The 15,987-nt window shown below is 34.5% G+C and overlaps 2 protein-coding genes across 2 annotated transcripts in view; one reads left to right on the plus strand and one right to left on the minus strand.

Annotated features, from left to right (window-relative positions):
- Positions 1 to 3,601, minus strand: part of LOC125240862 (serine/threonine-protein kinase CG17528) — a 29,311-nt gene extending 25,710 nt beyond the window's left edge. Inside the window, exons 1-4 of the mRNA XM_048149002.1 lie at positions 3,389 to 3,601; positions 3,102 to 3,311; positions 2,441 to 2,540; positions 1,717 to 1,902 (exon numbers count right to left, since the gene is read on the minus strand). Of these exons, the coding sequence (XP_048004959.1) occupies positions 1,717 to 1,902; positions 2,441 to 2,540; positions 3,102 to 3,310 (495 nt within the window). The 5' untranslated portion in view covers position 3,311; positions 3,389 to 3,601. The remainder of the gene's footprint in view (positions 1 to 1,716; positions 1,903 to 2,440; positions 2,541 to 3,101; positions 3,312 to 3,388) is intronic.
- Positions 3,602 to 4,037: 436 nt separating this feature from the next.
- LOC125240863 (ras-related protein rab7) lies at positions 4,038 to 7,488 on the plus strand. Its single transcript, XM_048149004.1, has one exon. It carries the CDS (start codon positions 4,162 to 4,164, stop codon positions 4,786 to 4,788), a length of 627 nt encoding a protein of 208 aa, XP_048004961.1. The 5' UTR covers positions 4,038 to 4,161; the 3' UTR covers positions 4,789 to 7,488.
- The last annotated feature ends 8,499 nt before the right edge of the window (positions 7,489 to 15,987 follow it).

Here is a 15,987-nt window from a genome sequence, read left to right on the forward strand (position 1 = left end):
GTATGTATGTATGTAAAATACTAGTTTTTGCCTGCGGCTTCGCTCGCGTTAAATTCGAAAATGGGTGAATGCTCCATGCAAACTTCCACCCCCCATTTCAGGGAAGTGGAGGGTTAGAAAGAGGCAAAAATTAGCCGATGTTACATCCCTTTAATCATCTCCACTTAAGAAAATCACGACAATTCGTTGCTCCGTATTGCCGTGAAAGACTGACAAACAAACAGACACACACACTTTCCCATTTATAGTATTAGTATGGAAGTATGGATAATAAATAAATAAGTTAAGTATGGATATCTTGTTTATTATGTGGAGCATGGCAGCACTCCCAGGCTTCGCGAATCAGGTCTCAAACGGTAAGGAAAATGGATTGCTAGCGGATTAGCGCGCACACACGAATAAGAATCTAAGCGAGCCAACGAGGCGTGCAATGTGCGTGTGGAAAATGCTGTAATAGCTTAAGTTATTGGTATGCAATTAAAAGGTTCGTGTGTTGACTAAGACGGAGCAATTTGTGGATCCACGATCCACTTAATCTTAAGATGCCAAATAACATTGAAATATGCTTCTATGATTTAAGCCATCGAGAAGAGGGTAGCTAATCTAGAGAAGACCAAGCTAGGTGCAAAAACTTGTCACATAGTTATAGAAAGACATATATAACTCCGTATAGACAGATAAAGTCTAAGAAAAAAACGTATCTCAGTACCATACAGAAAAAGGTACGGTGGCCTAGATGGCATTACACCTTTGGGGTACACTCAGCTAGATGGCGCTAATATTAATATTTGACATTTTAAAACATATCAAGCTAAGAATATGGGCCAAATTGTCAAAACTGAGGTTCAAAAGTTTTAAGCATGTGTCAAGAGATGGCAGTCTATGCACTGTGATCACACATTTTACTTCGACAGTAACTCTCTATAATACTTGATCCTCTTTGGTTGTAGGTTATCTTATCAAAATACGTGTTCATAATGAAGGTTTTTGTTATCGTTTTTTTCGCCAGGCGGCGATACCGAGGCGTCGCGTCAGGTCTTTCTGACAACAAACAACATTTATTTGATTGGTGGATTTTGAGCTTGCTTTCAGAAAGACCTGACGCATCAGAATACCCTCATTATAAAATTCTTCAACCGTTTTTCGCATGGGGTAAGGAGGAAGGACGAAGGATTAATTTGGATGTATGGATTCTCAGGACCCTCTTTTTGTTAAGCTGAGTTTAATCGTGCAAGTTATTGCTGCAAGTTTTGAGACAGAAGTGTATGCAAGAAAGAGATGCAGATATATGCCACTCACTCTTACCTATAGTTGCGTCTCAAAACTTGCAGCAATAACTTGCTGGTCTAAACTCAGCTTTACATGAGATTCAAAGAGTATTTGTATTAAAAATAATATATCATGATCCTCAACTCAAAATCGAACCAATTTCAAATCCATTTAGATTTAATTTCTAATTGTTACTAGTTTGTATTGAAAAGGTTGCAGAATGTTTAAAGAACTTAATAATTCAAGGTAACCTTCAACAACTTGGGTTTCTATTGTCTGTCAGATCAGAATATAATGGAACCATTATGTCATAATTTAAGTAACTGTATGGACAATTTTTCAAAGAGGAGATTTGCTGACCAGATCAATGATATATCTCAGTACAATTTGGGAGTTTTGGCAACTGAAAGTTTTCTGGAGATTACTCCGTAGTTGGTTAAACCTTACCTGGATGCACCGGGAATATCTGTTGGGGGTTCTAACACTTAGAATGTCACCAGGTGATTCGGGACCACTTAATCTGAACGACTGTGGAGTCACCGCACTGGCTTCGTAGTCCAATCGTTTGAATGGCTCTCCAAATCCACTGCACACGTAGGATTGGCCATCTTCAAGATCATCAAGTTTTCCTATCTATAAATAGGTAAAAATAAAATAGTTAAATTAGATAGAGGTATTGAGACCTAATATAGTAAGCAGATTTATTAGGATTATACGAGCAAATGCTCCATATCCCAACCAAAACATAAGCAACAGTGTCAGTATTAAATTTGGCCTAATATCCAGGATATCCAGGTGTTCTACTTTACAGGTCATGGTCAGGGTACAGCTTAGTGAAATTTTGTGACTAGATTATATATTTATCCTATACTCAACCAAACCTTCAACAACCAGATTCTGTAATTTTTTAAATGCAGAAATTGGTATGAAAGACCCTGAGAGTTAACTTCTTACATAGAATTTCATCAAGGGTACTTTAGAATTCAGTGTCAAATTATAGAAATTGGTGGGTATTATTTGCTAATCGTCATTTTTGATCATATAGCAATATACAAGTTATGAAATGAGACAAATATATTCTAATTAGAAATGTTACACAAACATTGACATGTATATAACATTTCCAGTCCATTGCCAGTTTCTGCACATATAAATGTTTCAGGGTACTTACTTTTTTACCATCTAAAGTATATATTGTTCGTACGCCACTAGGCAAGGTTACGTTGTCCACTAATATTCTTGTCAAATCTCCTATTAAACTGTCAAAAGACCTGCAACAAAATATGTCAGTGAAGCCGAAAGAAAGTTGGTATTTAGCAGTTATTATGTATTGGTTTTATCATAGACTATGACTTTTGCCTAAATAGAATAGGTAGGTATATGTTGGATCAGTGAAATGAATATAATAGGTAGCAGGGTTTCATCTATTGAGCATAGTCATTGACTAGGATGTTTACCTTATTTTAATGTAGCACAAAGTTCAGAACAAAAATATCTGCACAGCATATAATTGGTGAAGCAATTAATGATTATTACACCCAGCAGTGTGTGCCTGTTGTTATATTAGTTAATAGTAAATAAATAACATTATATTTTGTTAATTACAAGATTTACAAGTACATGGTAACATTCATCTGATACAAACATTATCTTCTCCTACCCTATTTACATTAATAGAACTATTGTTAACATTATGGGTACCGTCCACTGTGACTAATTGCTAAATCACTGCGTGCTGTATAGATAGGTATGAAGTTTAGTGAAAGTGGATGAACTTATTTGAAGTTCTACAGCATGTAATTAGCACATGCTGCTTACAAATTAGTACATACCTATATCTTTCAGGCAAGACTGGAATTATAACTCCCGAGTAGAACTTGTCCCCATTCCGAAAAAACCTTACTCGTTTTGCTTTTCGTGAAGCTGACGTTCGAAGAACTATACTACGGTGGTCTTTTCTGTTTTGCAATATTTCGTTAAAATCTTTTTCGAGCTCACTAACGGAACTCGATTGACTTCCGCTACCGCTCAAATTCTCCATCCTGAAAAGAAAGTTAGAATTAAGCTACGATACGAATAACGGATTGTATTCTATAACACGAATCAGTTTAGGCCTCACCTTTTTTCCTCCAACAATCGGCAAACCTACTGTATGTGACTTCGAATAAAATAACTTTGATAACGTCACATGGATAAACAAACTAGAACGAATAATTAATTAGAGGCTATGGCTTCGATAAATTAATGAATCACACAAAAAGCAGCGTAAAGCTAAGTGGGCTCTATTAAGTACCTATTCTATGCGAACGGTTGGTTCATTGGCTATATAGATAGTAAAGTGTACTAGACATTCGTGACGACTGTAGTCGTTGATCGTTGAATATCCGCGATTACAACAAAGGCACTAGAACTAAGACATACAGCCATATTTACTACTGTAAAATATTGTGTATTTAATTTTGTTCATCTGAATATATAAAATACTAAAATTAAATTATTTTTTACGATTACTAAAAAAGTACTAGAACCGTAGTTAGTAATGCATAGCATAGTGTATTTGTGTTTTTTTTTTCAGATCACAGAAGTGTCAAAACCAAATTTTAGTTTCGTAAGAAGTTACGTAAAATTTATTACTTTAATTGTATTTTCACTTAAAATAAAATATTTCCTGTTATTTAAGTTGATACTCTATTTCTAAAGCATTACACTTATTATGACTTATATTGTCCATCTACAATGATTAACATGTTATTTGTTATTAATTTTTCCATTGGCAGCACTCGTACTCAGAAACAGGTGACGCATTAACAATTTTGCGTTTGTCATAAATAAGTTAAGACAAAGGGCGAGTTTTAATTGTGATCTCCGGGATTTTGTACACTTTTAAGCACAATGTCTTCTAGAAGAAAGGTCCTCCTCAAAGTTATCATCTTGGGCGACAGCGGTGTGGGTAAAACATCGCTAATGAACCAGTTCGTGAACAAGAAATTCTCTAACCAGTACAAGGCAACAATAGGAGCAGATTTTCTCACGAAAGAGGTAATCGTCGATGATAGAATCGTTACAATGCAGATTTGGGATACTGCCGGGCAGGAGCGTTTCCAATCATTGGGAGTGGCGTTTTATCGCGGGGCGGATTGTTGCGTCTTAGTTTTTGACGTAACTGCCCCCAACACATTTAAGTCTTTAGAGAGCTGGCGAGATGAATTCCTGATACAGGCTTCACCGCGTGACCCAGAAAATTTTCCTTTCCTCATATTAGGTAATAAGGTTGATTTGGAAAATCGCGCTGTGACTCTTAAGCGTGCACAACAATGGTGTCAGAGCAAAAATGATATCCCATTCTATGAGACGAGTGCCAAAGAAGCTGTGAATGTGGAACTAGCGTTCCAGGAAATTGCCCGCCGTGCCCTGGCCCAGGAGACTGAGACAGAGCTGTACAACGAGTTCCCTGACCAGATTAAGCTGAATGCCAATGACTACAGCCGTGACCGCGAACGGGACCACTGTGCTTGCTAAACCTCACAGCAAGCACCTTGTGCTCTTGCTAATTCATTTCTCATTTTTTATTCATTAAATACCTATTACAAAAAGTATATTTAATATTATGGTGTAAGTTAATGTCTTTCATTATGTCATTGTATTGTAAAGATGTGTTGCAATGATATTAATGAAATACATGGATTTGATTTGTTTGTTGAGCACATGCCACTAAAACGGTTTATATGTAACAGTGCACTATTTTGCATTTCAATTTATGGCTCAGCTTTAACATTCATTGTCTGATCTGCCTGTTCAAGGATGTACATAGATTTTACTCTATAGCAGTGGGAATTGTGTTCTTGAACATTTAATTCACTTAACTATATAAATGTCTTGGTCTAAGGATAAAACTAAAGCCTGTTTTTCTTTGTTGTATTTGTTTAGCCTGGAATATAGTGTTCTAAACAGATTACAGTAATACCCCGCTTTATGCGACCCTGTATAGCGTGGATTCGCTATAACGCGATTTTTTATTTTGACGGATCAGAAGTACATTGGCACTCAGGAAACATTATAATAATTTTTTTTAATTTAAGTATAAGGCAGAGAAAATTGTCACTTTAATATTGTTTTTTAAATGTAAAATGATGAAGTTTCATTAAACAAACGATTTAATTGTAATTTTTGAAGAAGTAAAATAAACTATTTTCAGTTGGTATGTTGGTTGGTACCTTATTCAAGTGACCCTGATATAAGCGATTTTTCCTGGAATGCATCACTAGCGTGAAGCGGGGTATTACTGTACACAAAAGGCACACTTGCCTCTGGATTAATAAGCAATATTTAAGTAGGCCTCTTAGTGTATTTTACTGGAGTAATAAATATTGCACAGGGTTTTTGCACCTGATTATTATGTTGCAATGCAAGCAATAAAGTAAAGTTTGAAAAAAATGCATGTGATGTAATTCTTATGAATAACTGAGCTCAGCATACCAAACAAGTGTACTTACATCTGCAATAAATAGTTAAAAAATAGTCCAAGTATGTAAGAAAATCTTTATGTACAAATCATTTTTGATTCCTTGACTGGTTTGGTTGGCTGTATTAAGCAATGAATAAGCTGGGTTGAGTATCTGACAATGACACTATGTAGATAGCAATATTGAATATGTTCCCTGTAAATTCTGGATAAATATAATTTTATTTGTTTTTGTGCTGGCTAGTAGAAAATTTAAATTTCTTATATGTATCAATGGTTTTATTTATGATAATTTGTGACGTGGTATTTCTGTAGAAACTGTATTTTTGTATAATGCAGCTGGCAAAACTAGTGCTAGTGAAATAACTCTAAATTACACACAAGCTCTTTATATTACATTGTAAATATGTTTTGGGTCCTCTGATGTTTATGTAAAGTATTACAGGTGTAATGTTCAATCAGAGGTTGATCACTCTAGTACTCAATTTTCAAATATTTTAAAAATGGCCAACATTATTGAACTGCAGTTGAATGGTTTAACCAAAGTAATTCCAGCTTTCCTATAAATATTGTTGACATGCCACATCCAGGGAATTAATTAAACACCAAATAATTAACAAACATAATTAAAATAATGGGCGCATTCCATTTTATTTCATTCTTTAAGGTAGTAAATCAATTAACTCATTTTGTTTATTGTTACACAAAAACTATTTGTGTATATATGGAATATTGTGTTAGTGTTAAGTAGTTAATCATAACTTGATAAAATACTATAATTGTTCAAGTTATATATCATTAAGGCCATTATGAGAACAAAAAAGTTTTTGTAAAATCATGTGTATTTATGTAACTGTATACATAAGATGAGAGAGCCATGGCCAAATCAGGAAAAACATTTCTGCCTTGTACTATTCACAGACGGCTTGAGTCACGTGCCTAATAAATTAAGCCCATATTAAATGATAATTGTAGCAAATGTTCTAGAACTTGCCATTATTAGAAACCATAAGATTGATTGGTGGCTGCTGAACATTAAAATAATAGAGTTGAACAGTAAGGCTTTAAATATAAGGCTTCACTAGTTCCAACTAAACTTATCAGTTACACCTACTCATAAGTTCCAATTACTTATGAATAAACCTGTTGAATTCCTAAAGTATTGCTTAAAAAATACAATGTGTAACTACATATTTATAACCTACTAACTTCAACTGTCAAAAAGATGTCTAAGATCTAGACTTGTTTAATATCTTTAATTCATGAGACTAATGAGGGTTTGTCTTGTAAGTGGTTAGATAGGTGCTCTGGCTTTACTATGTCCATGCGATTGCACTGATTTTTATAGTTGTGAGGCAGTATAATTTATTTTTAGAACCCTTTTTTATGTGATCATTTCATAAAGTGTTTTTTTTTAGATTGTTTATCTGCTGCTAATTGCGAGTCTGCACAGCTTTATATTTTTAAATCGCGTTCATTGCGTACATTCAGTTATGGCATAATAATATAATATTTCATATTTCTGTATATATATATATATATATATATATATATATATATATATATATATATATATATATATATATATATATATATATATATATTATCTATACAGAAATATTTAAATTTTTCATGTGTAGAATCTACTACTTGATTCGTCATTTTTTTCACTTCCTCTCAGATGTGCGTGATCTGAGGAAAATTGACGACTACTATAGGCAGTATCCATTTTAGTGACCGGCCACACCAGAGCGTCGCGTGTCTCGGGGCGCGCAACGGAAGTCCGCGCCACGCCACCTGAGTGTAATTCAAAAAGCGTCTCCTCAGTACATTTTGTATAGGAAGGACGTAAGGCGCGCCGCCAGGCGCCACGCCGCCGCCACGCCACCTGGGGCGCGTCTTACGTCCTTCCTATACAAAATGTACTGAGGAGACGTTTTTTGAATTACACTCAGGTGGCGTGGCGCGGACGTCTGTTGCGCGCCCCGAGACACGCGACGCTCTGGTGTGGCCGGTACCTTAGGTAGATCTACCCACGTGTCACTCTCCATACACTGCACTGATCATAACAGCTGATATGTCTAGACTCAATAATGAGATACATTGGTTTTACTTTTGAATCAGAGCCGGATCTCCAAGTTCTCAAATTGCGGCCATCTTTCTTTGTGATTCTACTTATTGGATTAAAAGAGAACTGCACGCAGTTTGTTGACTTCTGTGTTCACGGTAGCTCTCTGAACCTTTTCCTTTCACGAGTTTCAGGTTTGCAGTGTGTTTTGTTATACATTGTATTCCCAAAGACAGAAAAAAAAATATTGCCTATGAAAAGGAAATTATTATTTGATTGTTACAAGATGCTTGTTCTTTTAACCTGTACATTCATTTGTAGAGTTAATTTTTACGTTTAGATATAATATACATATATGCCCATATTTGTTAATTTGCATGAGGTTTAACACCATATTAATAATAATCATTAATACTTTTTACGCAGTAGCTATATGGAGTATTATATATTATTGTTTATACATACTTTATAAAAAATATACTTTCTAGGATATTTAAAAAAGTTAGTTACATAGTATGATGTACGCTGTAATAATGGTTGCTTTTGACTTTATATCAATAAATACATAAAAACCATATTGTTGTTTATATGAAACTTAAATTCTTTAGATAGGTACTTACCTATTTTCATAAGAGTAGTGCTTATCGCTTTTCTGTGTAATCTTGTTTATTGGATCTAAGTAGGTACCTAAAATTTGAAATGTTAATATTTATACATACATACATATAATCACACCTGAATCCCATAAAGGTGTAGGCAGAGCACATGATCTACTCAAGTTTCAGTGCCACTTGGCAAAAAGGGGTGGAAAGAAATCGAAATAATAAGATATTATAATAATGAATTAAAAAAAAATAAAAATCAGTTGGGGTGTCTGAGGTTTTGATTGATACCGGAAACACGTTGTACATATTATACAATAGTATCGTTGTGTTACTTTCCATCTAATACGCTAGCCCACTAATATCATTTGTAGGTACATGTCCCATACAACCATTTCAGTCGCAAAATCTTCAAATCAGTAACTAACTGTCAAATGTGACATAACGCGTGGTAACGTCGTGCAAACAATGCGACCGTATTGATACAATAACAAAATGTAGTCGTCGTGTGCACTCGTTACGGTAACAAAATGTGTACGAATTTGTGGCTGTCAATGTCACTGTCAGAATGACTTTTAACGACACTTTATTAGTCGACGTTTGCACACATAACGGTAACAACATGTGGACGAATTTGTGGCTGTCATTGTCACTGTCAGAAACCGTTCTGACAGTGACATTGACAGAATTTGTACACACATGTGTAGGTCTGATTACCGAACTGCTCCTAAACCACTGTATCCGCAAATGACAATCTGAAATACGAAGGTTTCTCAAACTGTCTTGTGAAGTTGTGGACTGGTTGCTTTGAATCATTTAAATATGAGAGAATTAAATAATAATAAACGACGACGACCATTTAAGCACTCTTCGACATTTTATAGAAATGTGGGAAAGTTAAGAAAAGTGCAGAATGATAATACAAATAGATAAGCACTTTATAGTTACTTAATGTATTAAATATATAATTTTTAATTCTTATTGATAAAAATGAAGTGTAGTGTTGCTTTACACAATAAAAGTTGGAATCAAATGAAATAGAGTACCTATTTACTGTGATATTAATAGAATTTCTGTTGCGCAATGATAGTTTTTTTTTCAGTACAGATGCTGCTTTTTCTAACGCAGTAGTGCGAGCAAATCAAGCAATGATTCATTTCTTGTCTGGTCGAAACTCTTAGCTTAGATTTAGGTACTGAAAATCGTCGTACGATACACGTGCGAAAAGGACATTCACAACTCGTGTCGAAGTAAAACACTCCCTTCGTTCGTGTATTAATTTATCGCTACTCGTATCGATTTTCCTCTTTTCCGCACTCGTATCTACAAGTATTTTGTTTGGGTTACAAAAAAAAACACATTATTTACTCTACTACGTTTTATTTATGTCTCTTTAACATTACAAATTTGTAGACACTAATCTATACAAAAATCTTGACTTAAGAAGTACAGATTGCTGAAATTAATGTTGATAGTAATATTAATGACGACTACTTCAACAAGTGTCAATTGTGAAATGCCGCAAAATACTAGTTGCTCTATAGAAGACCATAATAATATGATCCCCGATCCTTTACAACCCAGCAGCTCGGTACGCACGTTACAATTTTTTTTTAATCTTCTTTAGTGAGGGCAACTGAGTACGACGGCATATTTAATTGTTTATAAAGTTTGAGGATACCTGGAAAAAAATAATACATGAAGCCATTTTGAAAATATAATAAATATTCACTGCTTTCGGTTACGCGTGTACGCAGCGACCATTTTGCGACCGTTTGTCGACCGTTTGGCGACTGTTTTTTACATGGAATATTACCGTCTTAATCCATATTTTAACAACTTTATTGGTTTTCTAGGCATTATTTTTATTATTTCAGTATAGTATATGCACCGGAGCACTAAAACTTCACCAATCAATATACATAACACGCAAACACCGAGTAGTCAATAATATTATTACTGGTTAAACTGAGGTAAATTGATGGCGCGTTGATAAATTTAGACTTATTTTATGAAATCACTCTAGCAATTTAATTGGCCATGGTAATTAGCCCACATTATATTACAAATGCAAACAATATTTTATCTTTAACAAATTCTTACGCCATTACATTTTAATGTCAAATGATTTTATTTCTTTTTTTTTTGACGTCTCTGACAGTCGCCATTTGAAAAGAATGAAATGAACGAATGATTTTGGGAAAGTAGTCGCCAAACGGTAACAATGTGTGCACGCGTAGTGCACACTTCTGTCACTTCTGTGACCATTTGTGCCTGTTACCAATCGTCCCCATTTGGGTCGCCGCGACTAAACGTCGACCGTACTGCGACTAAGCATTGAGACCCGAAGACCTGTGTGTACACAAAATAGGAGGATTTGCGTAGGAACGGCGACCGATTATGGTTATATGGGGTATAGTCATACTAGTTATGAAAAAAAAGCTGCACTTTTGGATGGAAGCAAGCCGCTTTGCATGGTGATAGTAGACATCATAGTAAACGATTTTTTCCGAGGATATCGAAATTTCATCCCTTAGGAAGCCGAGCGTAGCGAGGTGTTTTATGAAAATTAAAAAAATTCTATATTTTTATTGTGTAGTCCGATTTTGACAAAACGTATCTCAAATGAAAGGTATTAATTTTTTGTAATTAAAAAAAAAACAAAGAAAAAAATTTTGAAAGAAAAGTAAGAAAAAATAAAAAAAGTAAATTTACGTCTCGCACTGAATAACTTCAAAGAATGACAGACAAAATGTACAATGTCGATATACGAGTTTTTTTTAATCGAAGACAGATAAATTTGTAGTTGAAAACTGAAGACCGCATTGAAATCGGATTAGCATTTTTTAAGATACAAGTTGCCAAAGTTGGGAAAGATCGCTTTATATGGCCACTTTGAAATTCCTTTGCCAGAAAGTCAGAAATAATATGTTTTTCTGACACAGAAAAATACATAGTAACAGTACACATCAAAATATAATTAAAAATTCCGAGGATATTATAATTTCATCCCTTAGAACGACGAGCGTAGCGAGGTCGGTTACGAAAACCGAAAAAAAAATCTCATTTTTTTGTACGTCGTCCGATTTTGACAAAACATGTTTCATTTGAAAGGTATTGCTTTATGTAACTTAAAAAAAAATATTGAAAAAAATTGGAAAAAAAATGTAAGATTTTTTAAAAAAAACCTTAATTTTCGTATCACACTGAATAACCGCAAAAAACGGTAGACACGGTGTATAATTTCGATATATGATTTTTAAAAATTAAAGACAAATAAATGCATGATTATAAACTAAAAACCGAATCGAAATCGAATCAGTAGCTTTTAAGATGCAAGTTGTCAAAGTTGGCTTAGTTTGTTTATATAGTCGCTTATAAATTCCTTAGGCAGAAAGTCAGTAACATTATATTTTTCTTACAGTTAAAAGTATGCATAGGTAATAGACATCATAATAAACAATTTTTTACGAGGATATAAAAAAATCATCCCTTGGAAAGCCGAGCGTAGCGATGTCTGTTACGAAAAACAAAAAAAAGGCAGTTTTTTTTATTGGATCGTCTTTCTAAGGGTTTCTAAGGAATGAAATTTTTATATCCTTGTAAAAAAATGTTTATAATGATGTCTATTACCTATGCATACTTTTAACTGTAAGAAAAATATAATGTTTCTGACTTTCTGGCTAAGAAATTTATAAGCGACCATATAAACAAACTAAGCCAACTTTGACAACTTGCATCTTAAAAACTACTGATTCGATTTCGATTCGGTTTTTAAAAATGGATTATAAAAATCATGCATTTATTTGTCTTTAATTTTAAAAAATCATATATCGAAATTATACACCGTGTCTACCGTTTTTTGCGGTTATTCAGTGTGATACGAAAATTAAGGTTTTTTTTAAAAAAATCTTACATTTTTTTTCCAATTTTTTTCAATATTTTTTTTTTTTAAGTTACATAACGCAATACCTTTCAAATGAAACATGTTTTGTCAAAATCGGACGACGTACAAAAAAATGATTTTTTTTTTTCGGTTTTCGTAACCGACCTCGCTACGCTCGTCGTTCTAAGGGATGAAATTATAATATCCTCGGAATTTTTAATTTCATTTTGATGTGTACTGTTACTATGTATTTTTCTGTGTCAGAAAAACATATTATTTCTGACTTTCTGGCAAAAGAATTTCAAAGTGGCCATATAAAGCGATCGTTCCCAACTTTGGCAACTTGTATCTTAAAAAATGCTAATCTGATTTCGATGCGGTCTTCAGCTTTCAACTAAAAATTTATCTGTCTTCGATTAAAAAAAACTCGTATATCGACATTGTACATTTTGTCTGTCATTCTTTGAAGTTATTCAGTGCGAGACGTAAATTTACTTTTTTTATTTTTTTCTTACTTTTCTTTAAAAATTTTTTTCTTTATATATTTTTTTAAATTACACAAATCAATACCTTTCATTTGAGATACGTTTTGTCAAAATCGGACGATACAATAAAAAGATAGAATTTTTTTCATTTTCATAAAACACCTCGCTACGCTCGGCTTCCTAAGGGATGAAAATCGATATCCTCGGAAAAAATCGTTTACTATGATGTCTATTATCACCATGCAAAGCGGCTTGCTTCCATCCAAAAGTGCAGCTTTTGGCCAAAAATTCTCCATAACAAGTATGACTAGTAGACATATAGACAGATTTATTGTTTGCAATAAGTGCAACAAGGAAGTTTTATAATCTAATTTCATCACTACAAAACTAGAGCTGATCGGAAACTAACACATATACCCTTCATAATTATATGTATAATTAGGTATTAAGTACTTATATTTAAATGATTCAAGCATATGTTGTAGAATAGAAAGCTATATGACTCGACTTATAGGTATTTGCCTTTGTTACAGTAGGTATATCGATGAGTATTCTGTTAGGTTCTTGTTGAAAGTACAGAGATCTTGTAGTAAAAACTTATTCTTAATCGGATGTCAACACATTATCACATATTGCACAAATGCACAAGCATCGGACGTAAGTAACGCACCGAAATGGATCATCATATCAGCGCTACTGATATTGTGGATGCTCTGCTTTCTGGATACTCTCTTTGGCAGGCAAGTATCTATGGTCGCGCGATAAATGATAAAACATCATTCCCGTGCAAGGCCGTCCCTATCGCACTTACAAACAGTGCGATAGTGACAACCATGCTTGCCTGCCTGCACGGGTAGCATGGTCGCGCGATAGATGATAAAATATCAGGCCGTCCCTATCGCACTATTAGTAAGTGCGATAGGAACGGCCAGATGTTTTATCATTTATCGCGCGACCATAATTACCTGCTAGGAAACCAGGCAGGCAATTATGGTCGCTTAGTTAAATAAAATACTTAACACTTACAAAGTATCAATTAGAAACTTAAATAGTCTTCTTTTGAATATATTTCTATTGGCCTCCGACCTGATATCTGCAGGCAGACTGTTTAAGATGTAGGGTAGACGTTTAGCCAGACACCTATCACCATAGTGGTTAGTCACTCTTGGCACATTGTACTTGCCTGCAGTTACTGATCTGGTGCCGTATGTATAATTTACAAGTGATAAACTATGATCATGACTTCCATGGTGACTAAGTGCTAATGTAAATTTATGCTTAAGGCTTACTGGTAGAATCTTACATATCTTAAATAACTGATTATAATCTGACTTACATTTATTTTTAGTCTTTCTGTTGACTAGAAGTTTTAAAAATCTTAACTGTAGTTTTTCAATTTTACTTATGGCAGTTTTAAAAGTTAATCCGTAGCAATTTAGGGCGTATCCTATAATAGACTCTACTAAAGATTTGTACAGATGTTTTAATGTATTTAAAGGAACTTTGAAGCTAAGGTGGTAGAACTTGCCTAGTAATACTCTAAGTTTATCACAAATATAATCAACATGATGGGACCAAGAAAAGTATTCATCTACTTTGACTCCAAGGTAGGTTACACAGTTAACTTGTAAAATAGGTTTACAGTGGCAGAGGGTTTGGTAATTATGTATACAATGGAAGTTATGAGCTATTATTGGAGATGGTACACTAGTGAGGTGCAGGTGAGGCGAGCGTATAACTAGGAGTCTTGTTTTGTCTGAATTCAATGTGATACCATTGTCATGTGACCATTGGACAACAGCATCCACATCTTGCTGCACCAAGCACCATTGGTTCAGCGGCTTTCCCACCCCGCACTCGCTCATGGCATTCAAAAGGGTATCAGTGTCTAATGTATCGAATGCTTTAGTGAAGTCGAAAAATACCGCTATGACAACTTTTTTATCGGCAAGATTAGTGTTTATTTCGTCAGTGAATTTTGACAATAATGTGTCTGTGCTTTTACCCCTTTGAAAACCATGCTGACATTCGTTAATTATTTTATTTTGGCTCAGGTAGTATCCAAGTTGCTCAACAATGCATTTTTCAACAATTTTATCTACACTGGATAATATGGCTATGGGCCTGTAGTTAGAGTGTAATTTGCGACTGCCTTTCTTATGAATAGGTCGAATTATGGCTTGTTTGAGTCCTGCTGGAAACTTACTCTTGTTTACAGATAAATTTATTAAATTAGCTATTACTGGGCTTACTTTATCTGAAATAAGCTTTAAGTCGGACATGCGTATGTGGTCGGACCCCGGTGATTTTTTAGAGCTCATGTTTTTAATAGTTCGCATCACTTTGTTAGCTTCCACCGGTTTCCACCTCATACACACCTCCGGGTTATTAACATAGTCATTCCGGTTTAGCCATTTATCATTACATGTGTGCTTTACAAGTGAGATTTCTCGAGAGAAATGGGGGATGTCTGAAAATTTTAAAAGTGGCTGATATTTTTTCTGGTGATAGGAATAACCATTTCTAATTACAGAAAAAAGTTACAGATTTTTTGGTAGCACCATACATTTTATAAAAATAAAAACGTGTTGCTCGACTGCGCGTACGACCCATTTCGGCTGTTATGAGATTTGTCTTAGTCTTTAAAAAAATTCCATTTTGAATCTGTGCTGGCCACAGACACTGACAGTTGATTGTCAGCTTGACATTTTTCTCGGAGAATTCATAATTTTATCTGGTGAACTATTTTAACTATTTATTACTGTTTTCGACTTATTTTCTCTCCCTGGCCTCTGATTTTGCCTCCTTCTACGACTACCTTCGCTCTCGAACCCCGGACCGTGATTTTACTGGCTTAAAACGACGACCTTTGATTTTAAACCCTGGACCTGATTCTACTTGCATTAACGAAGACGTATGCTTGCCCTGCTTGCTGCCGACGGCCTTTGCGTTGAACCCCGGACCTGATTACAATTTTTAAACCCATTGAATTGGGAAAACGTGGATAGGTACTAGCGATTTTGTAAGAGCTAGTTCATCTAATTTGCCAAAATGTGGAACAGCGACAAACACAATGCCTGTGAAGAAGAAATTGATGAAAGATGCAGAGATATTTTGGACAGAGAATGTGTATCTCATTAATTTTGAAAAGTGCAACTACATGTTAATGAGTGTAATAAACATAAATTTGTCTTGATCTATATTTAACATTATTA

Source organism: Leguminivora glycinivorella, chromosome Z, assembly GCF_023078275.1.
Source record: "Leguminivora glycinivorella isolate SPB_JAAS2020 chromosome Z, LegGlyc_1.1, whole genome shotgun sequence".
In the NCBI taxonomy this organism is placed as follows: domain Eukaryota; kingdom Metazoa; phylum Arthropoda; class Insecta; order Lepidoptera; family Tortricidae; genus Leguminivora; species Leguminivora glycinivorella.